At 37.6% G+C, this 19,872-nt stretch overlaps 1 protein-coding gene across 1 annotated transcript in view; it reads right to left on the reverse strand.

Moving 5' to 3' along the window:
• STXBP3 (syntaxin binding protein 3) overlaps positions 3,169-19,872 on the reverse strand; it is a 59,914-nt gene continuing 43,210 nt past the window's right edge. The window contains exons 13-19 of the mRNA XM_021090106.1: positions 19,208-19,288; positions 17,689-17,827; positions 17,158-17,264; positions 16,238-16,330; positions 14,281-14,366; positions 4,277-4,425; positions 3,169-3,452 (exon numbers count right to left, since the gene is read on the reverse strand). Of these exons, the coding sequence (XP_020945765.1) occupies positions 3,355-3,452; positions 4,277-4,425; positions 14,281-14,366; positions 16,238-16,330; positions 17,158-17,264; positions 17,689-17,827; positions 19,208-19,288 (753 nt within the window). The 3' untranslated portion in view covers positions 3,169-3,354. The remainder of the gene's footprint in view (positions 3,453-4,276; positions 4,426-14,280; positions 14,367-16,237; positions 16,331-17,157; positions 17,265-17,688; positions 17,828-19,207; positions 19,289-19,872) is intronic.

A 19,872-nucleotide genomic window follows, 5' to 3' on the forward strand; every position in this document is an offset into this window, starting at 1 on the left:
CAAATCCAGTAAGAAATTTCAGAAACAAAGGGTCTCTCCAATTCTAAGCCTAAAATAAGCGAAATGTAGCCTCAAAGAATCCCCTATCAGTATGGGATGTGGAGCAACTGAATGGGTGGTCCAGTGTTGCCGTCCTCACACTTTCAGATCCACTTGTCAGAGGGTCTTAGATTGGTATGAATCTCTGTTCTACGCACGTACTAACCCTGGACAGACAGTTACCATGGCATATAAGGATCTGATAACACATAGACATCAAAAAAATTAACCCTCTCACTGGCAATGTACCGTTCTTATGCCCAGTATTTATTTGTCTTTTTAGGGCTGAACCTACAGAATGTGGAAGTTCCCAGGCTAGGGGTCGAATTGGAGCTGCAGATACACCACAGCCACAGCCACACCAGATCTTAATCCCGCTGAGCAGGGCCAGGGATTGAACCTGCATCCTCATGGATACTAGTCGGGTTCGCTACCACTGAGCCACAAGGGGAATTCCTCAGAGGGCTGTTTATTAACGTCAAGCCTTTCCTCTCCACATATACATGTCATCCAGGTTAAATTATAAAACGTCTTTGTGCCTTAGTTTCCTCAGCTTTAGAATGGAGATAATAGTTCCTAACCTTCACGGGATTAAATGAGGAGACTGAATGAGGTAATACAAGCATTTGAAAATAGTGCCTCACTTAGATATAAAGCACTAAGTAAGCATTTGCACATTATTATTTTATTATCACTACTTAGTAAAATAGCAAGTTCAAAATAATAACTTTTTTATCTATAAAAAACCTGAAAAGCCTAATAAAAGATCCAATTCACATGAACCATGAACTATATTATGGCAATATGCAGTACCCATATGAAAAAAAAATTCTTAAGGTCATACCTTCCCTGAAATAACCTATGAATTTACTGTAAACCTAACGAAAATACCAAAATAACTTTTGGTATTAACAGAATGACACTAAAGTTCATTTTTAAAAATGTAATAGAAAATTTCCGAAAAATAACAGTAATTTAGGTATGGGTGGAATAGAAATTACATCCATCGTCGGTTAAAACATAACATTACAGCAGATAAAAAGAAATACAAACTATAAGTCAATAAAACAGTCTAGAAATAGACCAAAATACAAATATAAACTTAGTCTATGATAAAGGCAGTATTTCAGATAAGTTGGGGAAAGAGGGATCACCCAGTAAAATCTGGTTATAGTATCTGACCATTTAGAAGAAAGAAAGATGGATTCCTGTTAAATTCCCTATCAATCAGGATTCACTGAAAGAACAGAAACTCCTCTGGATATTTCAAGCAGAAAGTGTTTTAATATAGAGAACTGAGTCCTTAAAAATCATGGGAAAAGCTGAGGGCAGAAGCTAGGGGCCATACTTTTGGACTTGAGGTCATATCGCCATCTGATCCAGCGAACAGGAAGCTAGTGCTACAGCTGCCACCAGCACTTCCTTAGACCTGTAAGGCAGTTGACAGACACTAAAATGTAGAGTCTCGTTGCTACAAAGAATTCCTGTGGGAAGAAACTTGCTTGTTCTAAACTGTGACTAAAAACAAACTGTTGGCAGAATCTAACCTGTTCAGGTAACCTAGTTACCTTTAGAGTCTGCAAAGCCTCCTTTTTAGCCTTTCATCCCCTGTGGTACGGGGTGAGGAGGCATGGGACAGAATGTCAATAAGAGACAATAGCTAGCATGCCTTCTCACACTAACATCAATTCCAGATGAAAGACACACCTGTAAAAAATAAAGTGAACCTATCAAAATGTTCTAGACGATCAATGAGTGAATGTACAATCTTGAGTGCAAAGATATTTCCAAGTACAACATGAATTTGGAAGCCATAAAGCAAAACTGATAGATTTATGTACATAAAAATCAAAAAATGGTGATATCCACCTATATTTTAAATGCACAAATACTGTGACAGCTATATCACTGCTGGAAACATACAGAAATATCTGTGTAAGTTTGCAAAGCTATGTACCCCAATAATGCAGCCTTATTTGTAAGAACAAAACTCTAAAGCTGAGTGATACATAAAATTATGGTCCATGACATGACAGAACACAATGCTGCCAGGTAAAGGAGAGATCTGAAATGAAGACCTTGCCTTCTATTATCCAATCTTACACAAAGACTACTTTTTTTTTTTTTAAGTCAAAAGGTATGTTATCTTGGTAGGAAGATTATGGTAGACTCTTTTTTTGTAATTCTCTGATTTAGAACTTTAAAACTTCCCAACTTCCCCTTCCCCCACAAAAAACAAAGATAATTTTTGTAACCATATATTTATTTTCTCTTAGAATGTTCATGATTATTTTGTTTTCTAATTTAAACATAATTTCAAAATTATATAAAGCTGTATTCTTTAGAAGTATCTAGCAAGACTGTATACACTGTGAAATTATTCTATTTCTACTAAGGACTAAATTATTTTACATATAAAAGAAATTATGAATTTCAGTTGAAAGAAAATCTGCACTTATAGGAAATTACTCCATCATACACACTTACAGTTTTTACTTTTATAATTTTTTCATTTAAAATCATTTTTCCCCCAAAACTATATGTCAGCACATGATAGAGAAGTATGTAACAAGTAATTAGTATGTACATAGGTGGCTGTGAAAAATTACCAACTCTAATATACTCTGTTCCAAAGCTAAAAATATTTCCTTTTAGAAAGCAGTTTAACATTTTTTCTCATTATCTACGAAGCAGCAATAATACTTAAAAATGGCAAATCTAGGAGTTCCCCTTGCAGTTCAGCAGTAACGAACTCTACTAGTATCTTTGAGGATGGAGGTTCAATCCCTGGCCTCGCTCAATGGGTTAAGGATCCGGCGTTGCCATGAGCTGTGGTGTAGGTCGCAGACTCGGCCCAGATCCTGCATAGCTGTGGCTGTGGCGCAGGTCGGCAGCTATAGATCTGATTCGAACTCTAGCCTGGGAACCTCCATATGCCACAGGCACATATGGAAGACAAAAAAGACAAAAAAAGACAAAAAAAAAAAAAAAGGCAAATCTAGAAGTTCCTTGGTGGTACAGCAGTTTAAGGATCCAGGCTTGTCACTGTTGTGGCTTGGGTTTGATCCCTGGCCCCAGAACTTCCTCATGCTGTAGGTGTGGCCAGGAAAAAAAAAAAAAAAAAAAAAAGAGGCAAAACCAATGATATTTAATCATAAACAATCTTTTAAGAAATACATCTGAAAAGTCATTATACCTTAAAATATTTACATTGTTTAAATTACATGATAGCAACAATGTCTCAATCTATTTTAGGTGAACATGTCATTTTAGTTGAACAAGTAATAAGGATCTCCAATTCTTCCCCTGCATGGATTATTCTCCATCTTTAATAAAGGAGACTTTATCCTTGGGTTTATTCAGCATCTTTATATCATCCAACAGCTTTTTGGGTGTTAAAATATGCGTGGAACCTGGTAGAGGAAAAGATATATTTTCAGAAGCCAGCAGTTAAATCAATTTTCCTTGGCTATGTTGTCCTGTCCTTCAAACAGGCAAAGTGTAGTAGCTTCAGGCAGCGTAACAAAATTTCTACCAGACACCTTCCTGAAATCTGCCTACACTACAGCACTCCCACCCATCCTCTTCACTGAGCACACTCACCTACCCTTCACAAACACCGCACACTCCCAGTGCTTGGTTTGCTTTGTGCTACATGTTAATACACGAAGAGGGAAACTGGAGGTTAGTCTATCCTCCTGACAGAATGGCTACAGTCACTGTGCGTTCAGTTACAGAGAACCAGTGAGTGGCGCTGCACGTCGAGGCTTGGTGTGCAAATGCTGCACCTCCATGGGCCAGGAGAGTTCAGGTATCAGAGGCTTTGACTGAAATTCTTAAAACTAAATTCTACACAGGCCTTGCCAATGTCAGGTCCACAGCCATCAAAAATTTCAGAATATGTCTGTAGTAGAAATGTATTTATGCTTCAAAAATTATTTAATAATGGGAGCCCCAAAAGGATAAAATGTAATATTTTAATGGATATATTTAACAATATTTAAAGAAGATAATATTTCTGAAGCTCATTCTCTCAAAATCAGTATTTAATTTAAAAAAAAAAGGTCAACCCAGGAAAAAGCCCTGGTACATCAGATAAAACACACTATAACTTGAAAAAGGCTTTTTTGCACTCAACAATTTTGTTCTAAATGTAAATTACAAGATAAAGTTCTGCATATATATTTTTGCATTTAGAGTTTTAAAAAAACAGAGAAGAGGAAAACACAAGCCTTACCAATAATAACTTCACAGGATTTATGTGCCTGAGAAACTTCATAAGCACAACGCATTTCAGAGTATGTAATTCCTCCAATTACAAAAACAATCAGCTTAGACCCATTTTTTCGATCCTCTAAATAATTAGCTCTGGGTTTCTGCCGAGCACTAAAAAATAAACGCAAACACATTAAAAACATTTCCAAAGCCATACTACTTGTAGTCTTTTAAAAGAGCCTAACTCAGGCAATCCCAAATTTGGCACCAACTGCAAAATGAACCGACAACTATGGTATGACTGGAGCACCAAGTTAGGCAGGACAGCCCCACTTCAAGTTCAATTCTGACCTGACAGAGAGTGTGGACAAATCATTCATAGTCTAGCTCAGCACTTCGACCTGTAATATAGAGCTAACGCCCTGCCTTGTCTGTTTCAGATAAAGACACAATACACCTCAGAAGTCTATGATTTTCTGAAGTTAAAAAAGGCATGGAAACTATAGGGTTTTAAAGACACAGGGGAGGCACAAACTGAAGCTGATGCGGTACTGGGACATCCTTTGCTGGAACTCAGTAAATATAGGACATAGCATACTTTATTGAACACATCTGCGTTCCCATGTTCACTGCAGTATTAGTCACAGTAGTCAAGACATGAAAACAGGAGTTCCCGTTGTGGCTCAGTGGGTTAAGAACTCCATTAGTATCCATGAAGATGCAGGTTCAACCCCTGGCCTAGCTCGATGTGTTAAGGATTTGGCATTGCTACAAGTCACAGTATAGGTCGCAGACGCAGCTTGGATCCTGTGTTGCTGTGGCTGTGGTGCAGGCCAGCAGCTACAGCTCTGATTTGACCCCTAGCCTGGAAACTTCCATATGCTGCAGGTGTGGCTGTAAAAAGAAAAAAAAGATGGAAACAACCTAAACGTCCATCAGTGAACAAATGGATAAACTTATAAGCTTTTGCGCAGCAAATGAAAAAACAACCTACAGAGTGAGGGAAAATATTTGCAAACGATAAAACCAACAGGGGGATTAATCTCCAAAATATACAAACAGCTCACAAAGCTCAATACCCCCAAACCCCAACCCAATCAAAAAATGGGCAGATCCTGCTGCGTAGCACTGGAAGCTATGTCTAGTCACTTATGATGGAGCATGACAACGTGAAAAAAAAGAATGTATACATGTATGTGTAACTGGGTCACCTTGCTGTATAGTAGAAAATTGACAGAACACTGTAAACCAGCAATAATGGGAAAAAAAATCATTATATATAAAAAAAGGGCAGAAAATATAAACAGATATTTATCCAAAGATGACATACAGATGGGCAAAAGGCACATGAAAAATGCTCAGTACTGCTAATTATTAGAGAAATGCAAATCAAAATTATAATGAGGTATCACCTCACACCAGTCAAAATGGCCATCATCAAAAAGTCTACAAATAGGAGCCCTCACTGTGGTCCAGTGGGTTAAGAATCCGATTGCAGCGACTCAGGTCACTGCAGAGAGGGACAGGTTTGATCTTTGGCCTGGGATAGTGGGTTAAAGGATCTGGCAGCTGCAGCTTGGATTTAATTCCTGTCCTGGGAACCTCCATATGCTGTGGGTGCAGTCATAAAAATAATTAATTAATTAATTAGATAAAATCTGTTTTTTTACAATTGATAGCAAGAAGAAACTTTTAAAACGTCTGCCAATAATAAATGCTAGAAAGAGTGTAGAGAAAAGGGAACCCTCCTACACTGTTGGTGGGAATATAAATTGGTACAGCCACTATGAAGAAAGTGACAGTCTAACAGTTCCTTAAAAAACTAAAAACAGAGCTATCATATGGTTCAGCAAATCCATTCCTGGACATATATCTGGAGAAAACTATAATTCGAACTTGCACTCCAATGTTCACTGCAGCACTATTTACAATAGCTAAGACATAGAGGCAACCTAAATATCCATTGACAGATGAATGGATAAAAAAGATGTTGCATATATGTACAATGGAATACCACTCACCCATAAAAAAGAATGAAATAATGCCATTTGCAGCAACATGGGTGGACCTACAGATTATCATACTAAGTGAAGTAAGAGAGAGGAAGACAAATGCCATATGAAATTACTAATATGTGGAATCTAAAATATGATAAAATGAACTTATTTACAAAACAGAAAAAGACTCACAGACATAGAAAACAAACTAATGGTTACCAAAGGGGAAAGTTAGGGGGGAGGGATAACTTAGGAATTTGGGGGTAACATATATACACACTATTATATATAAAATAAACAACAAAACACAGGAAACTAGATAACTATACTGACTAATAACCTATATGGGAAAGGAATGTGGAAAAGAAGATGTATATATCAATTTGCTGAATCAATTGGCTATACATCAGAAATTAACACAACATTGTAAATCAACTCTACTTCGATTAAAAAAAAGAAGGAAGGGGAGTTCCCATCGTGGCTCAGTGGTTAACGAATCTGACTAGGAACCATGAGGTTGCGGGTTTGATCCCTGCCCTTGCTCAGTGGGTTAAGGATCCGGCGTTGCCGTGAGCTGTGGTGTAGGTCGCAGACACGGCTCAGATCCCACATTGCTGTGGCTCTGGCGTAGGCTGGAAGCTACACCTCTGATTCGACCCCTAACCTGGGAACCTCCATATGCCACGGGAGCGGCCCAAGAAATGGCAAAAAGACAAAAAGACAAAAAAAAAAAAAAAAAAAAAAAGAAGGAAGAAAGGAAAGAAGGAAAAAAATGGTGTATATATACAATGGAATATTATTCAGCCTTAAAAGAGGTGATTTTTCCATTTGCAACATGAATGAACATGGAGGACATTATGCTCAGTGAAATGAGGCAGACTCAGACAAATACCGCATGATCTCACTTCCATGTGGAATCACAAAAAGCAGAGAACAGAATGTTGGTTGCCAGGGGATGGGGGGTGAAGAAAAGGCAATGTTGGTCAAAGGACACAAGGTTTCAACTACGCAAGATGAGTAAGTTTTGGAGCTCTAATGTAGAGCATGGTGAGTACATTAACAAAACTGTACTGTATATTTAAAATTTGCTACGAGGGTAGATCTTTTTTATATGATTTTTAGTTGGTTTAGTGTACTGTCAATTTTCTACTGTACAGCAAAGTGATCCAGTCTCACACACACACACGCACACATTCTTTTTCTCACATTATCCTCTATCATGTTCCATCATAAGTGACTAGATCTTTATTTAAGTCTTCTTGCCACAAATACACACACACAAAAAAAGAAAACGAAGAAGCTATGTAAGTATGTATGTGGAAGTGATGGATATATTAACTAGTTCGTGGTGATCATTTCACAAGGTATATGTATCAAAACATCAAGTTGTAGCCCTTACACATAAACAATGTTATAAAGTCAATTACATGCTGAAAGACAGAGACAGACAGAGGGAGAAACAAGTGGGTTTCAACTCTGACTCTAATTCTGCATGATTTTCAACAAGTTACTTAACCTCTCTCTAAACCTCAGGGGTTGTTTTCATGATTAAATGAAGTAATGTACACAATACGCTAAGGATGGCATCTGGTATCAGGAAAGCACTGGATAAATAGAATCTATTATTTCTACCATTTCCTCCCTTAGATTGCTCGAGATGTACACGGTCTAAGGCAGTAGCCACTAGCCATATGAGGCTATGTAAATTAACTAAAATTAAATATTCAACTTCTCAGTCACACTACCACATATCAAATGTTCACCAGTCACATGCGGCTAGTGGTTGTCATACAGGACAGTGTAGATACAGGACATTTCCACTGTTGCAGGAAAGTTCTGTGGGTGGCACTGCTCTATATCACAGAAATCACTATTTTTGGTCCCATACCACCTGGGTAAAAATTCTGAGCTTTTATTTGAAAAGTAAATATTTTAAACATTTATAACATCTATTAAAAAAATATATATGGGTACTAGTATATACTAATAAAGCTTATTTTTCCCTTTTCTAGTGTAAAAATAATACCAAATAGATCATCTTATTACCTATTTTGGAAGCCATATTATAGATGACGTTTAAGACTCTGCAATGTAGGATATCATGGTAATTTTTTTTGGGGGGGGCACACCTGTGGCATATGGAAGTTCCTGGACTAGGGGTCATTCTGGAGCTGCAGTGCTGGCCTATGTCACAACCACGGCAATGCCAGATCTGAGCCACATCTGCAGCCACGGCTCACAGCAATGCCAGATCCCCAACCCACTGAGTGAGGCCAGGGATTGAACCCGCATCTTCATGGACACTAGTTGGGCTCTTAATCTGGTGAGCCACAACAGAAAGTCCCTATCATGGTAAACTTTCGATAATGTTCTCGGTCTAGCCTTTTGGATGGTAACTTCCAACTACCACCTTGACAAAGCAGTAAACATAAAAAGTAAAGAGATTAACTGGTTTTGAAAGATGAAACAGGAACAAGAAACCTTCTTGGTTTCCATACACAATAAACCAAGGACAAACTAAAAGTGCAACTTTGGTTTAAAAACTTTCAAAAGGGAGCAAAATAAAGGAAGAAAGCAAGAGGAAAGGAAATATTACTACTAAAAACAATTAAGTAATTCTAACAATTTTTAAACTTCTAAATAGCAATTTTAGGAAAATGGGAGTACATTTAATTTGTTTCACATACATGTGTAAGATACTATGCTAGTGTTTTATACTCTGAAATATACATAAATAATGACTAAGTCCCCACATCTTGAAAACATCACTCTAGAAAGCACCTAGACGCACTGGTTAAAATAAAACAAATATCTTTTTAAAAGCACAGCTGAGGAGTTCCCGTCATGGCACAGTGGTTAACGAATCCGACTAGGAACCATGAGGTTGCAGGTTCAGTTCCTGCCCTTGCTCAGTGGGTTAACGATCCGGTGTCGCCGTGAGCTGTGGTGTAGGTTGCAGACACGGCTTGGATCCTGCGTTGCTGTGGCTCTGGCGTAGGCCGGTGGCTACAGCTCCGATTCAACCCCTAGCCTGGGAACCTCCATATGCCGCGGGAGCGGCCCAAAGAAATAGCAAAAAGACAAAAAAAAAAAAAAAAAAAAAAAAAACCAAAAAACAAAAAAACAAAAAAAACAAAAAAATAAAAGCACAGCTGAAAAAAAAAGTAAGAGCAATCTCCAAGGGTCAGTAGCAATAAAAAGGAAACTAAAAGACTTGGTCTGTCTTATGAAGAGTTTGTCTAATTTTAGCAAATAAGGGGCCTGAGTGTTTTCCTGTTAAACGGACAAAGGAGACAAAGCCTTAGGTGTAGTGCAAGGTAGGGATGGGGAAATGACACCCTTGCATAAGGTCGGGACACCCTCAAAAGCAAGGGGAGGTGACAAAGAAGCTTCTTGCCTGACAATTCAACACAGATCTTCATAGTATGGAAAACCCCAACTGAGAAATTAATACACAGAAGAAAAAAGTCTCTAATTCTGACAGAAGCAAATGCAAAACCTCTCTGAAGGTACCCACTTTCAACCCTGGCTACCGAAATAAGTTCCAAATCCAAAATTATGAAGCATATGAGGAAACAAGTAACCCCAAGTATCTGCAGAAATGAAAAGCAGTAAAATTAGACCCCAAAGAATGTCAAACATTGAATTTATTAAAACATAGACTAAAATTAAGTATGTTTAAAATGATAAAGCTCAGTGGGTTGTCACTGCTGTGGTTCAGGTCACTGCTGTGGCATGAGTTCAATCCCTAGCCTGGGAACTTTCACATGCTGCAGGTATGGGGTGGGGGGGGGGAGATAAAATAAAGTGGAACAGAAAGCATGACAAAATAAGAACAAAGAAGTCCAAGTATATTTGAAAAAGAAATAAGGAGTACTTCTAAAATAAAGGAAAAGTAAAGTCAATGAATACTGAAACTAGAAAAAAAAAAAAATAGCTTACCTAGCCTATTAAGCACAAATCTAACAAGAACTAAAGAACTGAAAACTAAATCCAAAGAAAAATTTCTAGAACAAAACACAAAAAGTAAAAGAAATGTTAAAACTTGAGAGATTATGAGGCATGAAGATAAAATGAGATGTTCTAATAAAACGAAGACTACAACAGTGGCCAAACTTGAAGAATTTATGAAAGATTTCTCAGATGTTAGGAAACACACTGAATCCCAAAGAAAGAAAAATAAATCCTCAGGTAGACGCAGCATAGGGAATGTATAGAATACCAAAACCAAAAAGCAACAAGAGAGAAACAGCAAATTATCTACAAAAACATGGCAAAACGACAGAAACCACCCCACCCCATAGACACAGCTTCCCGAGAGCTCAAATAGAAACCAAGAAATAGCAGAATAACACCTCAAAAGTGTTGAGCGAAAATTACCATGAGCCTAGAAATTCAAAGCCATCATGTAAGGACAGAGACATAATGTAGATGTTTATAGAGAGACAAAACCATAAAGACCTTATCATCAACAGACGCACACTGAAGAAATTTCTAAGGATATATTTCGGAAAAGAAAACTGAGCCCCTAAAATGGGATGCAAACAGAAGTGGTGTGCACACTGGTCAACTGCACATGCAACTAAAAATAATGATAATGTTTATCACCGATACGGAAAATTAAAAAAAGATGTAAGGTGAAAACAATAAAGAATTAAAATAATATTAAGGGGTGTGTGGTTTGAATTAAGTTGTTCTAAGGTTCTGCATTGTTCATGCAGAGGGCAAAGATACTAATTAATCTTAGACTTTGCTGAGTCAGAGAAGCATACTAAAATTCTAAGGTTAAATACTACAAAAGTACAAACAGGCTGTATAACCACCAAGCCAGGAGAAAAGAGAAAAATAGGAATTCCTGCTGTGGCACAGCGGGTTAAGGATCCAGTGTTGCCACAGCTAAGGCGTAGGTTGCAGCTGTGGCTTGGATTTATTTGATCCTTGCCCTGGGAACTTCCATATGCCAGGGATGCAGCCAAAACACAAACAACAAACAAAAACGAAAGAAAAAGTCCTCAGTCCAAGAGACGCACCCTGAGAAATACTCAAACCTATGGAAATGTACAAGAATGTCCACTGCATAATGCTAATAATGGTGCCAGTTTTGACACAGCCTAAATCTTGTGTGGAAAATACAGGAATAAATTGTGATACTCATATAAGAAAATACCAACCAGCAGTGAAAATCTATACATGTATCACGCTGGAATATATTTCACATACATAACGTTGAGGGAAATTTAAAAAGCAAGTTTCAGGAGGACATATACAACATGACACTATTTAAATTAAAATTAAAATCATGATCATAGAGAACTTGTATTCATGGTGGAATAAGACAGTCAGAAGATTCCCCTCCAAGTGATTAGGTACAAACCTGGATGAAACTGTGGGGAAGACGCCATTTCAGATCACTTGGAAATCAACCAAGAGCAAACAACAAATTGAGAAGTATTTACTCTTAAATATATGCAGCATATGGGTAAGAAAGGTGGTGGTGACTATGTGACTTTACGGCCTGAGGCTGCGGAAGACTTGATCTGAGGTAGGGAGCAGAGGGGGTGCGAAATCCTGCTGCTTCACTGGTGAAAGATGGCGGACCTGGTTTAGAGCAAGACGACCCGCAGCTCTGGGAGCACAACATCCGAGTGTCAGTGTGGGACAGACTGCACATGGGCCAGAAACTTAGGGGGGAAATCCTGAAAGTAAGAAAGGCAAAGAAGACAAAGACAAGTTCTCCCCACATCCTTAGCTGACTGCCCAATAATGCATGTGCCAGGGCAAGCCAGAGAAAGCCCAGGGGGAAAAACAGGGGGAAAAAAAGGAGAGGAGATAGGGGAGATTCAAGAACTGACTGTGATCTGCAATACATTTATTAACCGCCACTCAGCCTGGAGTTCCTGCTGTGGCTCAGGAGGTTAAGGACCCGATGCTGTCTCCGTAAGGATCTGGGTTCAATCTCTGGCCTTGCTCAGTGGAATTAAGTATCCAGTGTTGCTGCAAGCTGTGGCATAGGTGTGCAGCTGTAGCTCTGATCTGACCGCTAGCCCAGGAACTTCCATATGTCACAGGTGTACCCATAAAAAACAAACAAAACAAAACAAAACACACACACTCAGCTTGATCAGCGGAGGACGGAAGGCTTGGGGTGTCTAAGCACAAACCCTGCCCAGCTGGGTGGCTGACTTCTAAACTACACAGACACAGGTCAACCACTAGGACCCAAGCTAAAACATTAAAATTAAAATTAAAAATCTCTGCAATGACATCAGCGGCTATACTGTAGGGGAGAATGATGACACAGCTTAAGTCCATACAAGTTATTAAGACAAAAAAACAATTTAGAGTTGCTACAATACAGAATCTAAAAGATCCAATTTTCAACTAAAAATTAGTATATATGTAAGAAAACGGTGAATCACACTTGGAAAAAAGTGTGACTCACCCTCAGAAAAAGGCAGTTAATAGAAACTAACCTTGAGTGAATCCAGATGTGGATTTAGCAGACTTCAAAGAAGCTATTCCAAATATGATTAAATAAAGAAAACTATGCTAATGATAAGTTAACCAAGCAAGAATCTACAAAGGATATGGAAACTAAAAAAGAACCAGATGGAAATTCAAAATGTGAAAAGTATAATAACTGAAATGAAAAATTCACAAGATGGGCTCAATAACAGATTTGAGATGTCAGAAGCAAATATTAAAAAAAAAAAAAATGAAGATTGAAAAAAACCCTGAAGATGGATCAATAGGTAACATGAGGAACAGAAAGAAAAAAGGTGGAAAAAGGAAACAGAGTCTCAGTGATTCACAAGACAATGTCAAACCTTTCAATATATATGTAAGGGTGTTTTAAAAGGAGAAGGGGAGAGAGAGAAATGGACAGAAAAAAATTTGGAGAAAGAACAACGGAAAACTTCCCAAATTTGATGAAAAATATTTCACTAACTTGTAGATCTAAGAAACTCAACTAAGCCCAGATAAAATAAACACAAAAATAACTCCACCTAAGGCACATCAGAGTGAAACTGCCAAAAGCAAAGATCAAGAGAAAAATCCTAAAAAACACAACTCTATATATTGTTTTGTTCTGTTTTCTTTCTTTTTGGCTATGCCCACAACATGTAGAATTTCCCAGTCCAGGGATCAATCCTGTACCACTGTAGCAATCTGAGGCACAGCAGTGACAACAGATCCTTAATCTGCTGTGCCACCAGGGAAGTCCTCTATACATTATTTAGAATACAAAAACATGTAGAAAATATATAAAGGTGAATGATAAGCACCAAATTCAGGATAGTGAAGAGAGAGAATAATAAAAATCAGACAGTGATACCTAGGAAGCTTCAACTGTACTTACAAGGAATGATTCATCTGTTAAGCAGGGCAATGAGTATAGGCTATACATAATAATACTCTCTAAAGCTTTCTGAATGTGTCAAATATTTTGTTTTTTTACTTATTTATTTATTTTAGCATTTTAGGGCCACACCCAAAGCATATGGAGGTTCCCAGGCTAGGGATCTAATTGGAGCTGTAGCCACAAGCCTACACCATAGCCACAGCATCACGGGATCTGAGCCACATCTGTGACTTATACCACAGCTCAAAGAAATGCCAGATACTTAACCCACTGAGCAAGGACAGGAATCAAACCCACATCCTCATGGATACTAGTTGGATTCGTCTCCACTGAGCCACACTGGGAACTCCCTGAATGTGTCAAATATTTTTATCACTGAAAAATCATCAAAAAGCATTATATCCTCTGCTTACGTGAGGGGAAAAAAAAAAAAAACAGATGATGGGAGAAACTCTTCTCTAGTTTCATGAAAATATTTTTTATAATAATGTACATTTTCATATTGTCTATCTGGACTCATTTAAAACAGGTTACAGTTAAACTGCTTTTTAAGTGACTCTATGCTTCAAGGAGATTTACCGATACAGAGATACCTGTGTACCATTTCAATTATTAGTCTGCATTATCGTGCTGAAGAGTTCACTGACTTGGGTTTATAGGCTTTACCTTACAGCTCCGGAGCCATTCCATACTGCTGGACACTGGGAACAATACGGCCATTCTTTTGAATCTAATCTATTCTCAATGGCATCCTAGGGAAGAGTTAAAATCATCAATAAAATATTGTAAATTCCAAGAGTTTTTTTGTTTTACATAAAACTCAAAAGTTGTGTTTGCGATAAGGAACATAAGGATGAATAACCTATTTTCAATAAAAAAGGTTATCCCTCTCTTTGAAACTCACAAATCATACTTGCTATGAAAATTAATGCAAATATATACTTATTAAACCAATATTTACTGCATGCCCACATTTCTTCAGTTGAAGAGTGCCCGTATTGATGTGAAAATTCCAGGTACCTGATCAGAACCTTTACCTCTGGAGTGCGAGCAGTTGCTTGGTCCTGACCTACCTCTTAGGCTACCAGAGTCCAGGCTCTGCCCCTCATAGCAGTGGCTCTAAAACAGACTGTGCTCCCTGGACAATCCGATGGGATGAGAGAAGTTTTCTTCTCCATTTTAAAAATTGTCTTTCTTTTTAGGGTTAACATTTTATCACGTATTTCTGTAAATGTACACATTTTATACATAATGTTTTTATCGGTATAGCATTTACGTAGTTTATAAATAGTCATATACTGTAGGCTCATGTTCATATTTATTGTGGTTAAGTGTACATGATCCAAAAAGTGTGGAGACCACTGCTTTCCAGCGTGGTAGTACAAATGGTATCAGTAAGTAGGAATGGGCACAAGGTAGCCAGCAGTCCTAAAATATTTCAATAAGACTGCAAGATGCAAAGAAACCCAGTTTCAGGAGAAACCCCAAAGGCCTTGGATTGCCACTGAGCTAAAATAAAAGCAGATTTTCTGAATTTAGCATACAAATCTTTTTTTAAAAAAGCTTGAGAAGGCCAATTTTTTTTTTTTGGTGTTTTTTTGGGCTGCACCTGCAGCGTGGAAGTTCCCAGGCTAGGGGTCAAATCAGAGCTGCAGCTGCCAGCCTATGACAAGTCACAGCAACATGAGATCTTTAACCCACTGAGCAGGGCTAGGGCGTGAACCCACACTCACAGATACTAGTCATGTTCGTTACCACTGAGCCACGATGGGAACTTCGAGAAGCCCAATTCTTATTTTAAAAATACTAGCAAAGAAAACCTACTTAGTCGTATGTCCTTGTAATGGATAAGGAAAAAAAATCTTATGTTGCAGGAAAAAAGTCTAAATTATTTAAGCTGTTCATCTATATTAAGCATGTGTGAATGATGTAACATTAGTCAAGCAGAACAACAACAACAAAAATCACAGGAATAAACTGTATACAACCAGTTTCCAAAGGAAACCAGAAATTACAGTTTAAGCCAAAGGAAAATGAGAACAAATAGAACAACCTGATTCTGACTGAAGATTCAGTGTCATGACTGTAATGAGCTCATGTGATTTTCATTAGTTCATTTTCTAATTTCCTAGAACTGAATATTATTTTCTGAAGGCAGACAATACTAAAGGCATCAGCCATCTGTTGACTATCAAAGCAAACTAGAGTGAGGTTTACATTTTAACCACAAATACATTTCCAAAAACGCTGGAGTCTAACACTTTCTAATGGTAGTCATAAACAAATGTAATTTTGTTGAAAGTTCATTCAACTAAATTATATTTCTGCTGCATATAGTTATTTCAGACAAAAGCAGTTTTTTTCATAAAGCATATGTGTACTTATTTTAAAAATTTATTTTGAGGCAGTCACTGGTGTGAATTTGCAGTCTTTATGGAGAGAATCTTCAAGAGTTTCCTCTCCTCCCCTGACACCAGACACAGCTTTCTTTTATGAACCCTCCCAGGACTGCAGATAATTCTTGACCCATAGATATGTTTATACTGACAGATAAATACACAAAGAGTAAAAAATACTCTACAGAAGAGCACTGAGGGTATAAGTAAAATTTAACAAATTTTACCTCCAAAATATCTTTGATAAAGGGTGTCCATCGAGAGAGTTGAAAAGTTTCTTCTGCAGACCGATCCTTTCTTAATGGTTTGCCTTGTTGAGACTAATATTATTAGAGAAAAAATTAAAAATCAGTAATTTTATTTAGTGATAGTCATTAAATTTTCTAATAAGATGTTTAATTTACAAGTACTATGTTGCATTTGACTTAAAACTAATGGAAATGCCTGCTCAAAAAATCTGAATAGGACCAACTATAACAAAAACAAAAAAAACTGAATAAGCATGGTCACATAATTTCATGGTATTTCATGCATTAATGATAAAATTTATGACAGTATCAGAAAATATGTTCACTCCAAAGTGCTTATATAAAACTTGATGGGAAAGAGTGAGCTTCTACATAGAGTTCTTTTTTTTTCTTTTTAGAGCTGTATCTGCAGCATATGGAAGTTCCCAGGCTAGGGGTCAAATGGGAGCTGCAGCTGCCAGCCTACACCACAGCCACCACAACACCAGATCTGAGTCATGCCTGTGATCTACACTACAAAGCTCACGGCAATGCTGGATCCTTAACCCACTGAGTGAGGCCAGGGATCAAACCCATGTTCTCATGGATACCAGTCGGGTTTGTTTACACTGAGCCACAAGGGGAACTCCCCATAGAGTTCTTTCAAATTTTGCTATAAATAAATCTTAAAAAGAAAAGCATAATTAGCAAATTACAACAGAAGCTATAAGTTCACTAGAAAAGGGTATTTGTTCAAAGTACTCATATATGGAAAAGAAATTTTTAATATTTTATTTACCAAACCTATAGAGTAAAATTAAGAAGGCTGTCCACATGGATACTCACATAAGAAAACATACTTAATGCAAACAACCACACACGTATGTATATAAGTATATACAGAATGTAAGATTTCTTACTGGAGGGACAATGGGAACACCCAGGTAACTCCAGTTTCGAATCATGTCACTCTCATTTTCTATCTTTACATTCTGGATCAATCTGTCCAGGTTTTCTTCTGTAGTTCCTTAGATAAGTAAAAATACGAGTGTATGGTCACATAACTGCTAACACAATCAGTTCTAGGTTTTAGGAAGTACCCAAGAAAAACTTTTTTTTAAAAAAAGGAAGATTTAAATTATACAACCTTCAGTCTGCTCTCAATTTCAGACTTTTCCATTTACTTATCATAACCAAGTTCAGCCAATTTTCTTTTGGCTGCACTCACAGCATGCATGAGTTACTGGGCCAGGAAGTGAACCTGTGCCACAGCAGCAACCAGAGCCACTGCAATGACATAAGATGCTTAACCCGCAGAACCACCAAGGAACTCCTAGCCATTACTTTTGAATGTTCTAAGATTCTGTTATGATCAATAGAAAACCACTTATTGTAAAATGATTTCAGAGCTGGGTATTTTAATATATCCATGAAAATAAAGTCTTCATTACCGTTAATACTGAAGATATAAAGTAGGATTGCTCTTATTTTATCGTAAGTATCATGATTTTTGTTGAGTAAAACTGGAAGGAGTACTCGCATAGAATCTTTGACTTTCTGTCCTTCTGCATCAGTTCCAAGCGCCAGGTCCTTAATGAACATGAAATACAGTCAATGGTTTATATTTCAGTTAAAAATATCTACTACTAAATCTTGCCAATCTTTTTTTTTTTTTTTTTTGCTTTTTAGGGCTGCACCAAGGCATAGGGAAGCTCCCAGGCTAGGGGTGGAATTGGAGCTACAGCTGCTGGCCTATGTCACAGCCACCACAGAAACTCTGGATCCAAGTTGAGTCTGTGACCTACACCACAGCTCATGGCAGTGCAGGATCCTTAACCCACTGAACAAGGCCAGGGATCGAAGCCACATCCTCATGGATACCTCAATGGGTGCAGCATTTAAGATAACATCCTATTTAGGCACATTTAACTAGAGGCTCATGGATACCAGTCAGATTCGTTTCCACTGTGCTGTAACGGGAACTCCCTCTTACAAATTTTACTGGAACACTGATGATGTTTCACAGGAAAATATGAGCATCACTGTAAATTATTATTGTACAAACTGGAAAAAGTCAAAAAATAATTCAGAAAACAAAATCATTTATCTAAACCTACGCTAATAGGGTAGACATGTGGCTACTGAGCATGTGAAATGCTATCTAGTCTGAATTAAAATATGCCATGAATTATAACACCTGATTTTGAGGACTTATATATGAAAAAAAGAATAAAATATTTCAATAATTTTTATATCGATTACATTAGAAGTGGCAAAAAAGACAAAAAAAATTAACTTCATTTCTTTTTACTTTTTATTTTTTGCTTTTTAGGGCCACACCCATGGCATATGGAAGTTCCCAGACTCAGGGTCAAATCGGAGCTACAGCTGCTGGCCTATGCCACAGTCACAGTAACGCAGGACCCGGGCCGCATCTGTGACTCCCCACAGCTCATGGCAATGCCGGATCCTTAACCCACTGAGCAAGGCCAGGGATCAAACCTGCATCTTCATTAGTCAGATTTATTTCCGCTGAGCCACGACGGGAACTCCCTCTTTTCACTTTTTTCAAGTGACTTGCATTCTGTTTCTTTTAGACAGCACTGATCTGAACAGTTTTGGCGCTACAGAGGAGCCTCTAGTTAAATGTGCCTAAATAGGATGTTATCTTAAATGCTGCACCCATTGAAAAAAGTCTGCCAAGAATGCTACCTTGAAACAATGCTCCAAACGCTTAAATCATCCATTCAATCAACAACCTACTAACTAGGAAGGACCTACTACGATACTATACAGCAACTTGTTAGTGTTGGTAGGGAATGATGCATTAAATACCAAGTAAGTAAGTTTCCTAAGAGATTCTGTGATTCAGTGCACTGTACTGAGCAAAAGGTTAGGTTTTACCCTACAAAGTTCATTCTGGAACTCTATCATGAAAATTTTTATTAGAGTATTTCTAACTACACATACCTGTTCAGTTTTGCAGAGCTTTTCTATATTAGGCTTGAACTTATTCATGCAATCTTCTGCTAAATTAAGATGAACAACTTGCTGAAAAACAGAAGAAATAAGGGACTTAAAGCACTTCCATTTCTTTCTATGCAACTGATAACATCAAACTTTTGAGAGAGGCCTGAAGGAAAGCATGGGATTAGGTGGGAAGTAGAGAATACGTAAATCAAGGGAAACAGCTCAGTAAAGGGAAAACATGCAAATTATCATGATCTACAGGGGTTAATCAACAGACCACAAAACATAGAATGAAAGGTTTGAATTTGTTTTGGGCTTAGGAGTAGTGAACAGTAAGGTGAGAAAAAAAATAGCGAAATCCTTAAGGTCAAGCAGAAGTTTGATTTTATATACTGATTCTTGATTGGGGCAAAACAACAAAAAAAATCTGCAAATATTATTCCAATAATGACTTGTAAGGACGACTGGAACAGCAAAAAAAAAAAAATAATCTAGTTTACCTGCCCACATGACTGTAATTGCTCTTAAATCTATTAATATGTAACCATTAATTCACAGAACCAAGTAGAATAACAACAACCACCAGTCAATTCCATGTTGAACTTTCTTATTAAGTTGATAAATACTACACTCTCTGTTTGGCTATTCAAGATAAAGACATACAA

The sequence above is a fragment of the Sus scrofa genome, chromosome 4 (assembly GCF_000003025.6).
Source record: "Sus scrofa isolate TJ Tabasco breed Duroc chromosome 4, Sscrofa11.1, whole genome shotgun sequence".
NCBI lineage: Eukaryota > Metazoa > Chordata > Mammalia > Artiodactyla > Suidae > Sus > Sus scrofa.